Source organism: Manis javanica, chromosome 4 (assembly GCF_040802235.1).
Source record: "Manis javanica isolate MJ-LG chromosome 4, MJ_LKY, whole genome shotgun sequence".
In the NCBI taxonomy this organism is placed as follows: domain Eukaryota; kingdom Metazoa; phylum Chordata; class Mammalia; order Pholidota; family Manidae; genus Manis; species Manis javanica.
This window is the reverse complement of record NC_133159.1, coordinates 124,178,393-124,197,511: the sequence shown is the minus strand read 5'-3', so window position 1 is coordinate 124,197,511 and position 19,119 is coordinate 124,178,393. Positions and strand designations below refer to the sequence as shown.

Below are 19,119 nucleotides of genomic sequence, written 5' to 3'. Positions count from 1 at the left end.
GAATAAATCTTTGGAGCCCCTTTCCTTTCAAGGACTAGCCACACCACCACTGGGCAGCCATTACAACTGCCTGAGGCCACCAACACTGACTGACAGGCTGGAGACAGAAGTTCTGGAAAAATGTGTTTTGTGTGAAGGTTCTTCTTAGGCCTCCCACCAGCTGAATGGTGAAGTCAGCCCTGCTTCCTAAACACCTCGCTTAGAACATCCTGAGCATCTGGAGGGCCAGCCTGCACGACCCTGGACAGCCCCTAACAGAGGGCAGAGGGCTCCTCCTAATGGAGCTCTGGGCTTCCAATGCCACTGGTGCCCAAAGAAAGGTCTGGGGGTCAGGCCTCCAACTCGCTCAGCCCTCTCCTCTGCTTCCTCGGCAGCTGAGCCCTCCTGGCTGTGTGACCGGGGGCTGCACTATACCTTCTCTGCCTCTGCTCATTTGTGAGATGGAGATGCTGTCTTGCATGGTGGCTGATAAACCAAAGGGGAAGGAGCTACAGCCCGTGCACAACCATTTAGAACACTTACATCACTGTGACACAGTGAACAATGTGTGTTCTGGTCTTTGTCCCTGGCTCCTGGCCAGAGAGCCTAAAACCTCTGTAATTTCCTAAGTGACAGGGAGGCTAGGAGGACCTCTGTTACAATATTCGGTCTTTGGCTCTGGTTCCTGACACAGAGTTCCTAAATCCCTTGGCATTTCCTGGGTGACAGGAGCCTCTTCTAACAAGGCAACTCTTGGTGGATGCCGGCATAGTTTCAGGATGGGGGCTGGTCACCAGAAAGTCTAGACCATGATTAGAAGCTCATGACTTTCAGCCCCACCCCTCCACCCCAACCTCTGGGGAAGGGGGAGGGCCTGGAGATGGAGTTAATAATGATCAATCATGCTGATATGATGAAGACGCCATAAAAAATCCCTAAACCAGGGGGTTCAGAGAGCCTCCAGGTTTGTGACCACATCCAGGTACCAGGAGGGTGGTGTCCCACCCTAATTCCACAGGGACAGAAGCGCCTATGCTCAAGACAGTTCTGGACCTCACGTTACATACCTCTGCATCTGGCAGTTCACCTGTGTCCTTTATTAGATCCTTTAATATAGAATGAACCTGTAAACCTAAGTATGTGTTTCCCTGAGTTCTATGAGCTATTTTAGCAAATCATTAAACCTCAGGAGGCCGTGTGGGAACCCCTTATTTGTAGCCAAGTCAGACAGAAGTGTGGGTAACCTGGGGACCTACTACTTGTAACTGGCCTCTGAAGTGGGGGCAGTCTTGTGGGATCGAGCCTGTAACCTGCGTGATCAGATAGATGTAGGCGCTTAGTGTCAGAACTGAGTTGAACTGCAGGACACCCAGCTGGTGTCAGAGAATCAGTCCATGTGGGAAAACCCCCCACATCTGGTGGCTAGAATTACTGGTGTTAGTAGTAGTACTAAAAAGACACAGGAGAACATTCCGTCAGCTTTTGAGTACTCTGTAAACAGTCAAGAATCGGGGTTCCACTGATGGGAGTAAATGCCACCAGGATTCCTGGGGACCCAGCAGTGGTCTTTCAGAGGCTTGCAGATCTGGCTCCCACCCCGCCCCATCACAAAGGCAGTTTCCCGGCCTTCCCACCAGTCAATGAAGTTTCTGCCACCACACAGAAAGAAGCTGCTAGGGGCTAGGATGGGAGGAGGGAGACTGGAGGGAACACTACCCAGGAGCTACAGTTTAAAAATAACCCCCTGCTTTGTATGCAAGGCACAAGAGAAGCTCCCTTCTCTCCTAGTGCTTGAGTGACAATTTTCTTATGAAGTGTTTTGTGCATGAGGTTAGTGAGCCACTGTTAGCCCAGGAATTCTCTGGGTCTCACACATCTGGGTGTCCCCCACTCTCAGAGCACTTTAGAAGTTGGAAGCTCATAACAGCCCTGTTTTCCCTCCTACCCCAGCTCTTTCGAAAGCTCCTTCGTGCGTCTCAGCCACCTGAGTCATTCACCCTACCCTCTGTGTGCAGAGAACCATCCTGGGGTGGGGTGGGGGGACCTGGGTACACAGCCAGGTTCCTGTCCTCACCCAGTGCACGTCCCATGGCAACCCCAAAGCCCAGAACTGCAATCGCTGTAGGGAAAGCACTAGGAAAGAGAGTGGACCCATGAATCCTGAGCGAGGAAGTCCCGGGAAGGGGCAGCCATCTTTGGGGGTGGCCACCTTCAAGGGGTAAAGGAGGTAGTGTGCCCCCACCCCTCCAATTTAAAAATGGGCTCAGAGAGTTTAAGCACTTTGTCTAAGTGCCTTCCTGGGCTGCTGTGCCTGACTGTGGCGAGAGGGCAGAGGGAAGAGCATGGACTCCAGGAGGCCAAGGTCACTGGGAATGGTGCCCCTCTCAAGGGTCTGTTCCTTTAAAAAGCAAGCATGCCAGTGAATCACCCTGCCAGTCATGCACACTGTAGCATGAATTCACTTAGACCCCTCGTTTATTTTTCCTCTGAAAAGTAGCTGAGAGACAGATGGAATTTGGAGGTTATGAGCCAGCGAGTGGCGAACAGAGGGTCCTTTGTAAACATGGAGAAATCCTGAGAGAAAGTAGGCCTGAAAAGATGGGGTGGTGAGGCAGCAGGGTCAGGAGGAGCTAGTCAGAGGGCCCCACTCTTCATTACTTCAGGAAATATTTACTGAGGATCTACTGCGTGCTAGCCAGCACCCTGAGGACCCAGGGAGAGTGGACAGGATAGAAACATCACGTCCTCAAGATCAAGGTGCTACAGTCTTTAGATACAAATGAAAGAAGGGTCAGGTGTGTAGTCTGAAACTGTGTAAGAGCAAACAGAACAAAACCAAAACATTCTCCCATTGGCCTAGTCAATCTCTCCTGACACCAAGGAGGAGAAAATGCCAGTATGTTCCTTTGAAAACCCCACAAGGCTAGAGGGAGCGTCACCACTCCAGGGCTCACCTGAGGAGCTGAGGGCTGTCCACCCACCCCCCAAGAGAGCTCTGCTGAGGCAGACCACACTGGCTCACCACAGCCAGATGTTAAATTTGTAGGAAGTTTGTGAGCTGGTTATTAGAGACGGCCAGTATTAAAAATGTTATGATCTAAACTTAAAATGAACAAATTCCATTAAACACAAAGATCATGAATACTCGGCACTTATCACTTCCTAACTATGTTTTACTATCATCAATGCTCTTGATGGGTATTTATGGGGACTGGTGTTCCGTATGGTGGGAGCACTACCACTTTTGGGTAGGTCTTTCCAGACGCTTGAAATTTACACCAGGGAAATTGGCCAATGATAGAGACTGCAGAGATGGTTGTCAGAAGTCTGGCAGCACCGCCCTGTGAGACCAACCTAGAGGGGCGCAGGGAGGGGTTACCTTGGCAGAGAACTTGAGGTGGACTTCTGACTCATCTGCAAGGCTCTTCTTCACCTGGGCCCATGCTTCTCCGAGGGAGCTGCAACACAAGGAGACTGTCAGGCCCGCAGAAAGCCGCCCCAGTCTCGGGTCAGGGGCCACAGACCTCCCTGAGGCAGGATGGGGGTCTCCACCCTGAGTCTTGGGGAAGCATGTAACACCCGAGGTTGTGTACGTGGCTGAGGCTGAGGCCAGGCACAACACCAACGTAGAGTAGCATATTTCAACATATCCCAAACTGAGCTGAGGCCCTCTGGGGCTGAGGGAACAGACCGTAGCAGGCAGTCTGGGGAAATATCTGGAAACCCAGAGAACTGGGGAGATGCGAGAGGAAGGCGGGGTGCAGCCACAGGGAGGGGCTTGATCCCTGGCCTGTTACTGTCCCCATGCCTTCCCGCTGTCCTGCCCCAGCTTGCTGATGAGGGGTGCAAATGCCTGCTGGTAAATCAAGGAAGGACAGAACAGGTGCCTTTTCAGGAAGAAACCCTTTTCAAAAGGAAGGTCCCACACAGCCCTGTTTGCAGGTCAACCCTTCCGCGGCCTGACTACGAAGAGGGAAGAAGATGGACCACCTGGGTCTAGGGACCTGAGCACAGAAGGCTCCCCATCGCCATCCTCAGAGCACGGCTCTTCGCTGCTGCTGGATTGTGAGCCTGGTGCTGACCTTACAGGGGAACAGCAGAGTCCTCTAAGCCATTACTTAGAAAAATAAATCACTTTTCCATGCCAAGGACAGGTTTCAAATAGAAGCAATCTCCTGAAGTCGCCGAGACTTCTCAGTGCAGGCCCCTATGCTACAACCTCCATTATTTGGCACTCTTGAAACCTTGCTGGCCTTCCCAATATCCCTGCATCCACGCTCGAGACCTCTCCACTCAGCCAGTAAACCCAGCCGAATGCTCAGCTGACTTAATTTCATCAGAAGGCCACTTCCCCCCAGAGAATTCATTTAACTTGAGTGGCAAAAGCTGATTAAATGACAGCATGCTACAAGGCTTCTGGGTTTCGAGCGGAGCAGCAGGCAGCTGAGAATTGCCCCACAGAACAGATTGGATCCCTCTGATCCCAGTCCAGGCCTGGCTGGTTGCAGTGCTGGCTCAGGCTGAGGTGGGTGTTTATGGGAAATGACTGACTGATTTTATCTAGCAATCCAGCCGCAGAGAGAGGTCCCCTCGGGTGATCCTGGTTGGGGAGCCCACCAGGGAAGAAATGGAGTAAGAAGCAGGCCAGTCCAAGCTGTTGACGTCTGTCCTGGCCGGCAGGGCCTGAGCCCCTGGAAGCTGTTCTAGGACAACTCTGGAGGTCTGGGGTGGGGAAAGGAGGGGTGGAAGCCATTGGGGTGGTCAGATAGAGGAACAAGAGTACCAGGTCCAGAAACAGACGCACACAGATACAGGAGACTGATGCACAGCAAAGGTGCCAGTATCTCAAAAGGGAATGGAAGTTCTTTTCAACAAATGGCACGGAGACAAATGGATATCCGTGGGGAATTAAGGATCTTGAGCCTGACCTCAGCCATACACACAGATGATCTAAGACGGATCACAGGACCAAAGTGAAAGCTGACACTATACAGAAGCTTACAGAAGCAGTCCTAGAAGGAGTGGGCACTTGAGTAAAGGTGACAGAAAGACGTCTTTCCCTGCAGCTGAGCTACACAGGAACCTGCCAGAGGTACAGACAGTAGCCCAAGAGCCCAGAAGGCCCTGGGTGGTGCCAAAGAGTTTGTAAGTCTACTGAGAGCTTGACTGCGTGGTCAGCAATGGGCCTAGTGGCAACTGTGAGGGCTCCTGGGAGGACAGGAGGCAGTATACCTCCATGCTGAGGGCATCATCCTTGGCCCCACCTACATGCTGGGCATTCACAGGGGGGAGGGTGTCACTGCAAACACCCAGACAGGCCTGCCTGCGAGTACAGCCCCCATGCACACCTCCCCTCTGCCTGACAGTTCAGGCCCCTTGCGGCCACTTCACTATTTAGAAAAAAGCAACTGAGAAATTATCTCACTTGGAGACAGGCTTTTCATCTGATAAGAGGTTAATGAAAGAAATAAAACCTAAGATACATTTCTCTTCCAGTCTACAGTTGAATCCAAATGCACGTCACTGACAATTACCAACCAGGAAAGGCCAAAATCCCATCTCCTCTCCACACAAGAGCACAGACAAAGGAAGGATAAAAAGCCGGATCCTGTTTGCTTGCCAATGTGCACAGATCCTTTGGAATGTAACTTGGACACTTTGCACAGCTCGAATACCCCCATCTTCCTGCATTGCCCCAAATTTCTAGGCTCTTGCACCGACACTGAAAGCTTCAAGGTAGCCTAGGCTATTGTCCAAAACTGTGTGTCAACGCAAGACAGCGTTGTTGCATGTCGTGAGTAGGGGGCCTGTTGTTCACCACCACTGTCTCAATGGTGCCCGCTGGAAGGAGGTGGGCATGGGGCTAGTGTGTGCGTGCAGTGGTGATGGGGTATGCGTGTTCATGCCAGCGAGGCAGGTGGGTAATGTCGATGCACATACGTGAGCAGGTCGAGTTGCCCGTGTCTGTGGGTTCGTGTGTGTACGGCAGTGGGGTGGACCTGACCTGTGCAGCGGGGAGCGTATGCTGTGCCTCCTGGCAGGACAGAGTGTCCTTGGCAGCAGTCCAGGTGGAGGAGGTGGAAGCTGGAAGATCCTGGAGGAGCATGGCACTTAGAGGGCATGGCGAGGCCGAAGAAAGCCCGCTTCCCGGCCCAGAAGGGTGACTCCCCCACGTGTCCCCTTCCTGCCCTGTCTCAGGCCTGGGGCTTGGGGGCAGAAGGGGGCCGGACATAACCTCACTTATGCCCGTGGAAGAGACACTGGCCCTACAGGGCCGCCCTGTGGCTCTCCGGGTCAGGGAGAACCACTTGGAGGCGGCCTCTTGGCTGCACAGCGGGCCCATGCGGAGGCCTTAATCAAAGCCACATTGGTTGGCAAAGCCCCGTCCCCTGAAGGAGTCAGGCCATGCAGGCAGATTTGGACATGGTTAACATCACAGCCCTCTGACAACCGCAGCCATAACCACCCATGACAGAATGTCTTCCTTCTCCGGGGCTCTCTTCCCTTCATAGCAGGAACTCGGGCTAGACAGAGGGGGACCTTTCAGCTCTATAATTTCCTGAGTCTTTGTTTGTTCTTATTGGGGTGAAATCCACATAATATAAATTAACCATTAAAGAGAACCATCCAGTGACATTTAGTACATTTACCATGCTGTGTAGCCACCACCTTTATCTGGTTCCAAAACATTTTAGTCACCCTATTATAGACTGAATGCTTGTGCACCCCCTCCCCACCCAAGTTCCTATGTTGAAGCCCCAACCCCCAGTGTCCCAGTGTGGCTGTTATCTGGAGGTGGGGCCTCTTAGGAAGTAATTAAGGTTAAATGAGGTCAGAGGGGTGGGGTCCTCATCCAAAAGGATTCATGCCCTTGTAAGAAGAGACACCGGAGACCTGCTCTTTGTCCTCACGAAGGACAGGCCACCTGCAGTGTGAGAGGAGCGCTCTCAAAGACACCAACCCTGCTGGCACCTTGATCTCGGACTCCCAGCCCCAGAACTGAGAACTTAAATGTTTAAGCCCCCTGGTCTATGGGATTCTGTTTCAGCAGCCCAAGCAGATGAATGCACACCCCAAAAGGAAATGCCATACCCATTAGCAGTTATTCCCCTTCCCCTTTTTCCCCAGCCCCTGGCAACCACCCATCTTCATTCTGTCTCTATGGATTTGCCTATTCTGGATGTTTCTTATCAATGGGTGTCTGGTTTCTTTCATGTAGTATGTTTTCGGGGATTCACCCACATAGTAGCATTCCTTTTAATGGCTGAATAATATTCTATCATGTATATCCCTACGTCCAACAAAGACATACCGCGATTTATTTATCCAATAGCTAGCTGCTTTTCCCACTTTATGGCTACCGTGAATCATGCTGCTATGAACACGCATGTACATGTATTTGTTTGGTATCTGCTTTCAATTTTGGGGAGTATAAACCTAGGAGTGGAATTACTGGGTCACACGGGAACTCTATGTCTAGTTGTCTGGGGGCACTGACACACAGCTGTCCAGAGAACATCATTTTGCACTCGGAGTGGCTGGCTGAAACTCTGTTAACAGACGAGCAGAGAAAGCTATATAGTTTTCCTCCCACTGAGACCCTCCTGTGGCAGAGAGGGGCCACTGAGCCTCCCTCAGCCCAGGTCCCACCCAAGGAGGGCTAGACTGTCATAGCTGGAGGGGGAGGAGAACCTGGGCCTCAGACCTGCAGGAGAGAATTCTAGACAAGGGCCAGGTGCGGAATCTGCTCACACCCAGCTTCCCACCAGCCTGCCCTCGGACAAAGAGGAGCTGGGGGTGGGCATCTGGGAGCTGGTGCCCAGCTACCCGGGGCCCAGACAAAGGAAGTCCTGACTTTCTCCAGCATCTAGTGGGAGGCCTGTGGTCACTAAAGAGAAGACTGTGGAAGTGCCACCCCTGAGCCAGGCAAACAGTGCCTTCCCCATCTGACTGATCAGTGACCAGAGAAAAGGGACCTTGGAGATGGGGCCTCTTAGGAAGTAATTAAGGTTAAATGAGGTCAGAGGGGTGGGGTCCTCATCCAAAAGGATTCATGTCCTTGTAAGAAGAGACACCAGAGACCTGCTCTTTGTCCTCAAGAAGTGTCCTTCCTGAGTGTCCCTCCTCCCCACTCCCAACAGCAGCCTCTCCACTCACCCCTCCTCCTGGGCAGCCAATGAGTTCTGAGAGAGCTTAGCTAAGTTCTTCGCATATTCTTCTTCAATCTTTATCCTGAAAAGGGAGAAAATCCACAGGTCAGCTGTCCAGAGCCAGACCTGCAGCCCTGCCGCCTCTTAAGCAAGTAAGGGAACCACTAGCCCATAGGCTCTGAGAGTATGTGCCTCTCGTCTGTCCTCCCAACACACAGTAGGTGCTTTGTAAATATGTGTGGAAAGAATGAGTGAACAAAATTGTCTGAACCTCCATCTCCTTATCTGCCAAATGGGTTACTACCACCTCCAGCCCCGACCCCTCGAGGCTGTGAAGATGAAGTGCCATCTGGCACAGCTCCTACCATGGGACTGGACACATGGGATACCCTTAGATGAATGGATGTGACCTGTGATGGCCACAGGGATGCCCAGTGCTGTCCACCTCTCCCCCTCCAAGCTCCAGAGCTCTGGGTTTTGACCCTCCAAGGTGGCATGGGCCCCTTGAAAGCAGGAATAGAGCCTCTCCCTACAGTCTCCCAGCCCCCTAACCAGCAAGCCTGCGTGGCACAAGGATTCCATGGAAACCAGGCAATGCCCAGAGCCGTGCTGATTCCACTTCCCCAGAGAGGGAAGTTGCCTTGGATTTCATTCCCAGCAGGCAGGCCCTTGACACACTTTCAAGGCAGCTCTCTGGGGACTGATCTGTGTTATCTGGCACATCGCGTTAAATGGGTACTGCTCACTGCCTGAGCAGTCCTCTGGGCCACGTGGGAGAAGGAGGGGCTGTGCTTACAAGGGCCGGAGCCCCGCAGGGCCCCGGTCCACCACTCGGCAAAAGGAAAGGCCCCAGAGACACTGCTGGGCTGCAGCATTTGCATCTTGGCTGCTCAGAAACTGACACCCAACAGGTGCAGTGATGTGCAAAGGGCAGCCCGACCAAGTCCATGGCTGCACAGCTGCTTCACAATTTGGCAGTGAGAGACCCAGCATCTTGTTCCTTCTCTTGCCGCTGCCTCTGCCATCTCTAGTCCTCCAGGTCTATCTCCTATCTCATCTTCCTTTCTGCCTTTAGCCCTGCCATCCTGGAGAGGACACAGACAGCCTGCAGCAGGTGGCCCACACATCCCTCAGCAGCAGATCTAACCCATCGCACTCCTAGCTCCAAACCTGCAAAAGTTCCTCAGTGACGACTACAGGCACCAGGCCTGAGGCCTACCTGCTCCCTGAGCGTGGCATCCGACCCAGGCCAGCATGGCCTCCATCTGCTGCAAAGCACCGGCCGTCTGCCCCTCCCAGCACGTGCCCTCCCCTCCTCTGCTCTCTCCCACCAGGTCTGAAAGGCCTACCCCACGCGATCCCGAGAAAGTTGCAGGGTCTGCATTCATCAAGGAAGACCAGAGTGCTCTCAAATGGTGGATTTCCATTTCTTTCCCAACACGACATTTTTATGAATGTATAAACCCTACGTGTGTTCAAATTTTGGCTTTCCGGCCATTTTCCTATTCACCTGTTTTATACTATTGTTTTCTTGCCCCTGAGCTAGGCAATCTCTCAATCCTAACAGTTTAATGGGTCATAAAACAATTTGATTATAAAAATAGAAAATAGGCCTCCTAAGGAAAAGAGGTACTTTAAAATGCCCAGGAATTATACTGGATTATTGTTGTTATAATTTAAGAAGTTATTTTAAAAATATTACCCTTTAATATTTCATTCCAGCAGTTTCTAGGGACTCCAGACAGTAAGTTGTGTGTATGTGTGTGTGTGGTGTGTGTATGTGTGTGCAGGTGTATGTGTGCAGGTGTGTGGGTATCTGAGTGTGTGTTTAACAGGGTCTCAGAACTTGGAGAGACCCTGTTCAGAGGGGGAGACAGAAAACAAACTTCTTTGAAGCTTTTCCTATTTCCATCAGGTTGAATTTATTGCTTCCTCATCTCTGTTCAAGCAAACCATTTGTCAGACAAATTACAATTTTAATTCCTACACTTATCCTAATGGCCTTACCTGACTTTCCCCTTAGACTGAGCTCCCTGAAGGTGGGGATGGGAGGGTAGGGGGTTTCTGCATGCCCAGGCCTAGGAGGCAGTTTTAGTTCAAAGATCAACTGAAAGGTAACATTTTCTTTTTCTATTATGACAAGGGAGAGTATTTCAGGTAAGTAAAGGAGCCCAGCAGCCTGTGTGGGGAACAATAGAGAGTGGTGGAGACTGTGGCAAACTGGAGACACAGGCTCCCTCTTAGGGACAGCTGTACTCAGATCTGGCCAATTGTGCTAAAGAGAAGCAGAGTCACTCTTGCCAGACTTTCTGCTTTCTTAAGAGATGCTAGATATCTTAGAGATATAAAATCTACCAAATAAAAAAAAAATGTTGGTTCAAATATTTTAAAACATTACACAGGCCAAAACAATATATCTGCTGGTCAGATTTGTCCCAAGAACCACAAGTCTGAGACTCTGGTCTTATGCTCCCCGAGGTGCTAATCAGGCCCAGTACTGGGCATGCAAAGCTCATTCCTGCTGCTCCCTTTGCTCGGGCCATGGGGCCAAGGTGGGAGCCTTCACCAGTCCTGGGAGTCAGGAGGAGCAGGGTCTCACCTTTCCCGGATGAATTCTGACATTTCCTTCTGCATTTGTTTGCCTTTAAGTTGCTTCTGAAGGAGCAGTTCAAACCCAGCTACGGTCCCATTGCCTTGGGGGTCTTTCTTATCAGCCTAGAAAGGAAACACAAGCACAGGAGTTTAGGTCTGGAGCCACGGGGAACAGAGCATAGGGTAGACAGCCCTAGAAGGGACTGGGATGCCTGGGAACACCCCCCTCAGCCCACGAGGCAGGAACGTTCCAGCAGTCTGGGCTGCCCAGCTGGTGTCTCTCCTGATGCCCCTGCTCCCATGAGCTTTCTGATGCATAAGCCCTTACAGCTGCTGCCACCCCAGCTCCATGGCCCTCAATTCTCCGAAGGTGGGACAGAAGAGGAAGAAGGGCAGGTGGCCAGCAGCACCGGCTCTGACACCCAGTGGCCTGTTACACCCAAGCAGATGGCTGCTGAAGTTAGTCAGACCCTCCGGGGTGTTTTGGTGTTCTGACACTAAGCTGGGACAGTCCGTGACCTTGGGGGCAGGTACCCCTAACCCCAAGCCATCCCTTCTCCCGTCGGCCTCTCACACTTGGCTTGACAGTGCCATCCTGCAGTGCACATTTACAAAAGATCACATTGGCTTCCAGGGTGAAACTGGATTGAAGAGCAGCCAGAGTGGAAAGGCAGGCTGTTGCACTGACATCCCAGCTGGGGGGCCTCAGGCAGGTTCTGCACTCACTCCAAGCCTGAGCTGCTTCAGCTGTGATACTGGGGAAATAACCACCCACCTCGTTATGACCATTTCGGGATCAATGACATATGGAAATGGATGTAGCATAGCCCTCAGCATATAGCTAAGTACTCAATAAATGGTATCTAATATTAGTTTTAAATAAGTCATGAATTCAGGAAGATGGCCAAGTCAATGAAAGGGGAAACGTAGTACCAAATTTATTTTGCAAGCAGATACCCTTAAATTTTCAAAATGAAATGCATTTTTTAATTTAAATTTTACTTTATTTTTTAATTGAAGAATAGTTGACATATTATAATAGATCCAGGCATACAACATAGTGATTGTACAATTATATATATTACAAAATTCTCACCACAAACAGTTACCATCTGTCACCATGCCAAGTTCTTAAAATATTACTGACTATAGTCCCCGTGTTGTACCTTTCATGGAAGTTTGTACTTCTTAATCTCCTTCACCTATTTTGCACCCCACTTCCCCCCCATCTCTGGCAACCACCAGTTTTCTGTATTCATGAGTCTGTTTCTGGGCTATTCTTCGCTCATTTATTTTGTTAGATTCCACATATAAGTGAAATCATATGGTATTTGCCTTTCTCTGCCTGGTTTATTTCACTTAGCATTATACCCTCTAGGTCCATCCAAGTTGTCACCAATGGCAAGATTTCCTTTATTTTTTATGGCTGAGTAATATTCCATTGAACAGTATACCACACCTTCCTTATTCACTCACCTATTAATGGACATGTAGGTTGCTTGGCTATTGGATGTAATGATGCAATAAATATAGGGGTGCATGTATCTTTTCAAGCTAGTGTTTTTGTTTTCTTTGGGCAAATATCCACAAATGTGTTTTTTGTTTTGCCTATACTTCCCCAAGGACACCTAAATAGCTCCTTCCTGCTCTCTCCCTGCCACGTCTGCTGCCTGGACCCTGCTAGCACAGCCTTCCCCCACCAGGAATCCAGAGTCAAATGCTTTGATACTTAATGGAAGGAGCTAAAAATACATCCTTTGAAATCACAAAGATGTGCATCAGTGAGAAGCCTGCCCCCAGGATCTGGAAAGACCCCAGGCTCTTGTCTCAGCTCAGCCATGGGGTGAGGTAGTCAGGTCTTTCTAATCCTAGGCTTTGTCCCTCCACCCCCAACCCTTGAAATGGGAGTGGGTTGCAACTCTTAAGATCCCTTCCAGAGCAAAAAAATTTTAAGAGAGGGTAATGGAAAGGGGTTGGTGATACTTGGAAAGAACACTACTGACTAACACGTAGATGTAAGGTTTTATGGCCACCTCTCCACTCCCTCCCAATCTGGGATCCCTTCCTCAGCTGCCCTGAGACACACCGTAATACCTCTGGTGACAAGCAGACCGCCACTACACTAGGTGCACCGTGTCATAGTGGGGCTGTGCTGGCCAATTTAAAGGTTTGTGCATTTGTACATTTCAGTGTACAATTAATATAACTTGCTAAAAAAAGCAGAAGAAAAATTATACAAAATACTGAGCCCTAATCTGCCTCCCAAAAGGATGGATATGCTCAGCAATCTGTCCACACCTGGGAAAATCAGCCCAAAGAAATGGGCTTTAATGGTTATGTCAGCAGAGAAATTTCTATTAGAGGGAAAGGCCACAACGGTCAGGGAGATAACACCCTTGAGTAAGTAAGTATCAGAGTCCCAGGAGAGCTTGAGTTAAGATGAAAACTTATACACGTCCATCTCTTGGATGCTACTGACCAGCGGCAAGTTCACATGCCCTTCCCACCCTTCCAGCCCCTTGATACCCACAGGGGTCTCCACACACCAGCCTCTGGCTCACAGGGTGCCCACTCACCGCTCCAGCTGGTCTCCCTTAAGAGTCCATTTCCTGCACCCTTCCTTAGGGATGAGGTCTCCAAACCCAGCTATTTCTCTCCATCTCCCTGGCTGCCACCATCCTTCTTGGTCTCCTGCTAACTTCCACCCCTGCACACTCACAGTCCTCTCTCATGGTGCAAATAAATCAGATTAGATCATGCTTAAACCCTCCAACATCTTCCCACTGCAAACAGAACAAAACCCAACATGTGTACAGGGCCTCTGAACCCTCCTACTTGTGCCCCCTGATCACCCTCACCACTGGGCTCAACCCCCAGGGCTGTCTGATGCCAAAGATCCCTTTTTATAATGTCTGCTGCCTCTGGACAGATCTCAGAAGATCTAGAAGAAACACAGCTGGGCCCATAGGAAACTGCCCCTACCAGGGGGCTATAAGAATCACTGGATATCTTCTAAAGCACATATGATTTGGTGGCAAAAAAAGCATTTTTGTCTAGTGCCTGGTTAGAAAACCTAAAAAAGGGGAGATAACTCATTCTGTACAGTGGTGAAAAAGAAGCTTTTATTTTGATTATTGTTATTGTTCCTCAGGGTCTTTGCAAAAGTCTTTTCTTTTCTATTGAAGTATAATTCAGTGGTGTTCAATATATTCACAAGGTTGTACAACCATCACCATTACCTGTTTACAGATAAGGCCATCTGACTTTGAAAGTCACTGCTGACTTTAAAAGGCAAATACCCAGGACTAGTCCCAGAGTTTCTGAGATTGTACATTTGTCGAAAGATATTCATTTAATTTTGGAAAAATACATTAATATAGAATTTACCATCTTAATCACTGTTATGTGCACAGTTAGTGGCATTAAGTCCATTCACACTGTTGTGCAACCATCAGCACCATCCACCTTCAGACTTTATTTTGTAACTTGTAAAGCAGTAACTCTTTATGCATTAAACAATATCCAGAAGTTCTGGAACCACTGAACTCTTAGCTGGAGCTCCCAAAGGGACTTGGACCTGCCCTCCTCCTGACTTTGATGGAAACAGAGAGACCCAGGAGGCAAAGCACTTATGCATGGTCACCTGGACACCAGTCACAAGAGTGGCATAGCAGGTCTGCAGCACAGGACTGAAGTTGGTTCTAGTCTCTTGCCTTTACTGAGCAGCAAAGGAAGTGCCCCTTCAACTTACCTGCATCCCAGCTGAGGTTTCCACATACCATGAATGAAAACCTGTTGATTCTGAGATTTATGGAATGATCTGACTCCAAGAGGGTCTCAAGCTTCAGCCTCGGCTGCTTAATTCTACCACCAGCCCTAGGTGTCAACAGGAGAGACCCCTCTGCTTTGAGCTCAAGACCCTTCATATCCCTTCTGGATGTCCACTTCTGGTTCTCAGCGCCACAGTAGGGGGGGAAACTGAGGCACCACTTACCCAAAAATAGTCACAATAGCTCCACTCGGTAGGTTTCAGCAGCTGCTGTTCCGGCATCGTGTCTGGGTGAGGGAACGTCACGCAGTTTATCTGTAGGGCACAGAACAAGAAAATGACTTGTCTGGAGGGTTGGGAGAAGCTAGGAAGGCTCTATTCCCAGGACACAGCACCGAAGAGGTCTCCTTGTAGGACGAGCTTAATGAACACACACTCGGATTTTAGGATGCTCCTGTGGCCGGCATTTCAAATGAGCAGCAAGGCATGCTCACACCCACCCCACAGGGGCTGGAAGTGGTACAAACTCTCTGAAAAGCAGTGTAACAATCTATCAAAACTGCAAATGGCCAGAGCCTTTCACTTCATGACTATACTTCGATGAATCTATCCTGCAGATATGTGCAGTGACACATGTACCTGGTTTTTCACCAGGCACTGCTGGCAGCAGCAAGACTGGAACACAACTCTGTAGTTCACAGCAGGCAAAACGTTAAAGTATGAGACAAGCATGTGGACCTTGTATCCGCGGTGGAAGATGTAAGGAAGTTCTTATGTTCTGCTAAGGGAAGTGAGCCAGGGATGCTATGGGAGGAGAAATAATAAACCAGTCTTTATAGTATGCTACCATTTGTGTTTAATAAAAAAAAGAGGAGACAATATATGTACATTTGGTTATGCATAGAATACTTCTGGAAGCTGGCAATATTGCATCCAAGAAAGGGAATTCTGTGACTGCAGATCAGGGGCTGAGAAGTTACCTTGTGAGTTTATCTCATATGTACTCTGTGAACAAAGAGTTTAAAATGATCCCTCAAGGTGCATGCTTAGGGCTGGAGAGTGCAGTGTAGAAATTCCTGGAATGCGTCTCAGATTTTTCTGCCCAAGCATGTTCATGATGCCCCCAGCTTTCCAGCTCCTTGGAAATGGTTTTACCACTGTTTCTGCTGATGTTGCTTCCAGCCCAGGATCTGCTCCTGTGCAGCTGATTGATTTGTGCTCTTTGTGGGTGCCGCAGAGTATCGGGGAGCAAGGCCTGAGCCCTGTCAGTCCTTAACCCCTCCTCACAGCCCAGCATCTGCTAAAGTGGGACCTGTCAGACGTTCAAGGCAAGAACAGTGAACACCCCCAAGGGTTTGAACAGAGGCCACAAACTCCAACGTTGGAAGCCACGCAAACAAGCAGATGCTGAATGTCATAGAAACCGCAGCTGAGGTTGGGGGGTGACTGGCCTCTGCTTTGGGGAGGGGGAGGGTGGGTGGAGGTCTGTTTAGGAGGCAAAGACCTCTCAGCTCCCACCAAGTATTGTCAAGCCCAAATGAGTCCAAAGTTGTCAGGTTATGAGATGAATCAAAAGCTGAAAATAAGATTAATGAGGTGTCTCAGTGTTTAAATGTTGGCAAATAACTCAAGGTTAATAATAAAAACAAGGTCAACAGCTACCCCATGTAAGCCAAGCCAAGCCGTCTGCCGGCTGAGTCAGGCCATAGGTCCCTGGCCATGACCTCTGGCTTGAGGGTTTGAGGGCAACTGGAAGTAATCTAGACCCCAGGCTGCCAGGGGCACAGGCTTCGATTGCAGTCTGGGGAGGCCAGCAGGGAAGGGAAGGAGGCCACTCCCCCTGGATCCTGACATCTGGCTGAAGTCAGGCCGATGAACCCCACTCTGGAGGGAAGTGTGGCACAGTGAGGACTGGAGCAGGAATGACCCAGAGAGCTCTGGAGATGGGGGCACTGTATTCTGCCAAATTCAGGGCAGAAGCCTGAGGGACCCTGGGGTTGGGGAGGGTTTTTCTCCCAATGCTGCACCACTCTCCAAAGTGTCTCTGGTCTGCAGGAGCCTGCTAGGCAGGGAAGGTCAGCCTCTCAGTGCCCAGCATCAGGCAATCATCTCCCCAAACCTTCTATCTAGGCTGATACCCCAAGGTGTGTCCGGAGGTGCATCTCCTCCCCAGGCTTCAGCAACCGGCTGCCATGTGGTCTTACTTGCAGCAACTATGGAAATGAGGGTTGGATTCCAAAGTCTCACAAAGTCCTTATGTCACATTCTGGTTATTCTTGTCTCGACAAGTAATGGAAATTTCAGCCCATCTTTATTTTGCTTAATAATGTAGTCCATGAAGATTTCAATCAACTTTAGTGATAAATTAACTATGTCATTAAGTTGGGTGCTAAAGGAACTCAGGGTGAAGGTGCTCAGGCACAGATATAAATGTCTTCTGGAGCGGCCTGTCAGGGTTCTAGAAGGCAAGGGGCCCCACACATGGCCCTGTAATAACCACTGACGCCAGCTGGGTGTGGGGGTGGGTGGGAGAGGATAAGGACTTGTTCCTCTTATTGCTTTGACCACTTCATGAGGACACTGGTCATTGAACAGACTGGCCAGGTGCCCCGAGGCACCCGTCTCCACCCTTGTCCACTCTAGTTTGGGGATTTCTCACTCCCAGCTCCCCCCCAGGGATCTCCCAAATCCTCAGAGCCCGTGCCCCCTGGTGGGCGTCTGGAGAACTGCACCTTGCCAGCCCCCTCCTGGGAGGGAATTGCAATGTCGCGGAATTCCTGGGGAGCCCTTCTCCAGCACCCTGCCGAGAGCTCTGCATCCCTCCTCACAAGCTGGGTGACAGTGGCTTCATTTCATATGAGGAAACTAGGGATCACAGAAGTGAAGGATTTGAATCCAGACTGGGCTTACAGCAGAGCTCAAGCCCTTGACCATGACACTATTCAGTAGAACACTTGCTTGTCCACTATCCACACAAACATTTGTTGAATGGCTACTTGGTACCACGTGCTGTGCTAGATCTTTCCAGCACTTCATGCATGTACATTTATGATTATGTTCCTTGTGATTGTTTATTCAGCATCTGTCTTCCTTGCAAGACAGTCTGCTCCATGAGACGAGGAAGACCCTTTTTTCCTAGCACCTGGCGCAGCCCAGGCCCCTGAATGGTGCTCAGCAAATGCTTCTTGCTGCAATGCCCAGAGGCTAGAGATGGAGTTTCTGCCCTCTATGGTTTTTTGTCCTCATGTGGAAGGCAAATGAGTAAATAAGTAATTGTAATACTTTGGGATGAATCTACCACTGGAATGAGCATGCAAGGCTGGGGCTACAGGCAGGGCCAGGGGCTCAGGGGAGGAGTCTTAATGGGGGATTGCGGAGGCCAGAGCAGGAGGGGTGGGGTTGATGGGAGGTGAAGAGTGTTTGGGGGAGGAAAAGGGCCTGGGGATGCATCTGAGGATGCACCCCACCACTGGGAAACATGCTGCTCTGCATGGCTGGGACTCAGGGAGCAGACAAAACTGAGCAAGACCAGAGTGGGCCTTGCAGGCGTGGGAGCTGTGGAAATTTGTGGCAAGAGAATGACATGATTGGGCTGCTCTTGGGGTGAGTATTCCCGCTGCAGCATGGGATGACACCCCGGAAGGAGAATGCTGACCTCGGCCACCTGCCATTGGGGCAGGCTCCACGGTGACTGGGAGCCGTGACGGTGACTCAGAGCAACATAGCAAAGAGGATAACCAGACCACAGCACCCTGCAGACAGACGCCAGAACACCACGAAGTTAACTCAGTGGTTGTCAACCAGGGATGATTTTGCTCCCTGATCCCTGCCCCTGGGTACATTTGGCAATGTGGAGACATTTTCGGTTGTCACAAAACGGGGCTGGAGGGGTTGCCACTGGCACCTGGCGGGTAGAGGCCGGGGTGGAGCATTAACATACAGCAATGCACAGGAGGGCCCCATGACAAAGAGGGAGCCGGCTGAAAAAGTGAGTGGTGTGGAGACTGAGAAAGTCTGAGTGGACTAGCTTGGGAAGGCAGGAGCGTTTCCATGTAGTGTTTCCAAGTTACTGACAGGAAGCACATCAGGGGTGGGGGACCCCTGATTCAGGAGAGACGGATGCAGTGGAGGGGGGTGGTGAGCGCTGGCGGGGGTGTGTGGGGACTGATGTCCAGTAAGCAATTAGAGCTCATATGTTTATTTGCAACCACCCAGTGCAAACTCATGCACAGATGAGCAAGCCAGGGCACCAAGGGGTCAGGGCCCTTGCCTGCTATGGTGCAGCTAAAAATGGCAGAGCGAGGTCTACTGCCACATTCCCACTTCCTGGGCCACCACTCCTACCACTGCCCTGGGCTTCTATGGCCTCAGGCCTCACAGTCAAGCCTCCTGTGCCCCCAGATCAGAAAGGCTAGAAAGAGGAAGGCAGCCCCCAGCTGACCACATTCTCCATCCAGCAGGGCTCCAAAGCCCAGAGAGGGAAGAGAAGGTGCCAGAGGCCTTTCCCCATGGAGACCTTCCTGTGTGAATGCCCATCCCCTCTGGGGTGACGTTTTCCAGGCAGTTAATACCAGCTCTGGGACGGAGCTTGCCTCCTCCCAAGGCTTCCTGGGGGCAGCAAGACCCTTG

At 50.5% G+C, this 19,119-nt stretch overlaps 1 protein-coding gene across 18 annotated transcripts in view; it reads right to left on the bottom strand.

The window, feature by feature from the left end:
* The window catches only part of GAS7 (growth arrest specific 7), a 236,842-nt gene that overhangs the window by 25,743 nt on the left and 191,980 nt on the right, over nucleotides 1–19,119 (bottom strand). For all 18 annotated transcript variants that reach the window (XM_017658638.3, XM_073234788.1, XM_037026752.2 and 15 more), the window contains 4 exons: nucleotides 14,716–14,805; nucleotides 10,729–10,844; nucleotides 8,137–8,211; nucleotides 3,359–3,437 (listed from right to left, as the gene is read on the bottom strand). In XM_017658638.3, the coding sequence (XP_017514127.1) occupies nucleotides 3,359–3,437; nucleotides 8,137–8,211; nucleotides 10,729–10,844; nucleotides 14,716–14,805 (360 nt within the window). The remainder of the gene's footprint in view (nucleotides 1–3,358; nucleotides 3,438–8,136; nucleotides 8,212–10,728; nucleotides 10,845–14,715; nucleotides 14,806–19,119) is intronic.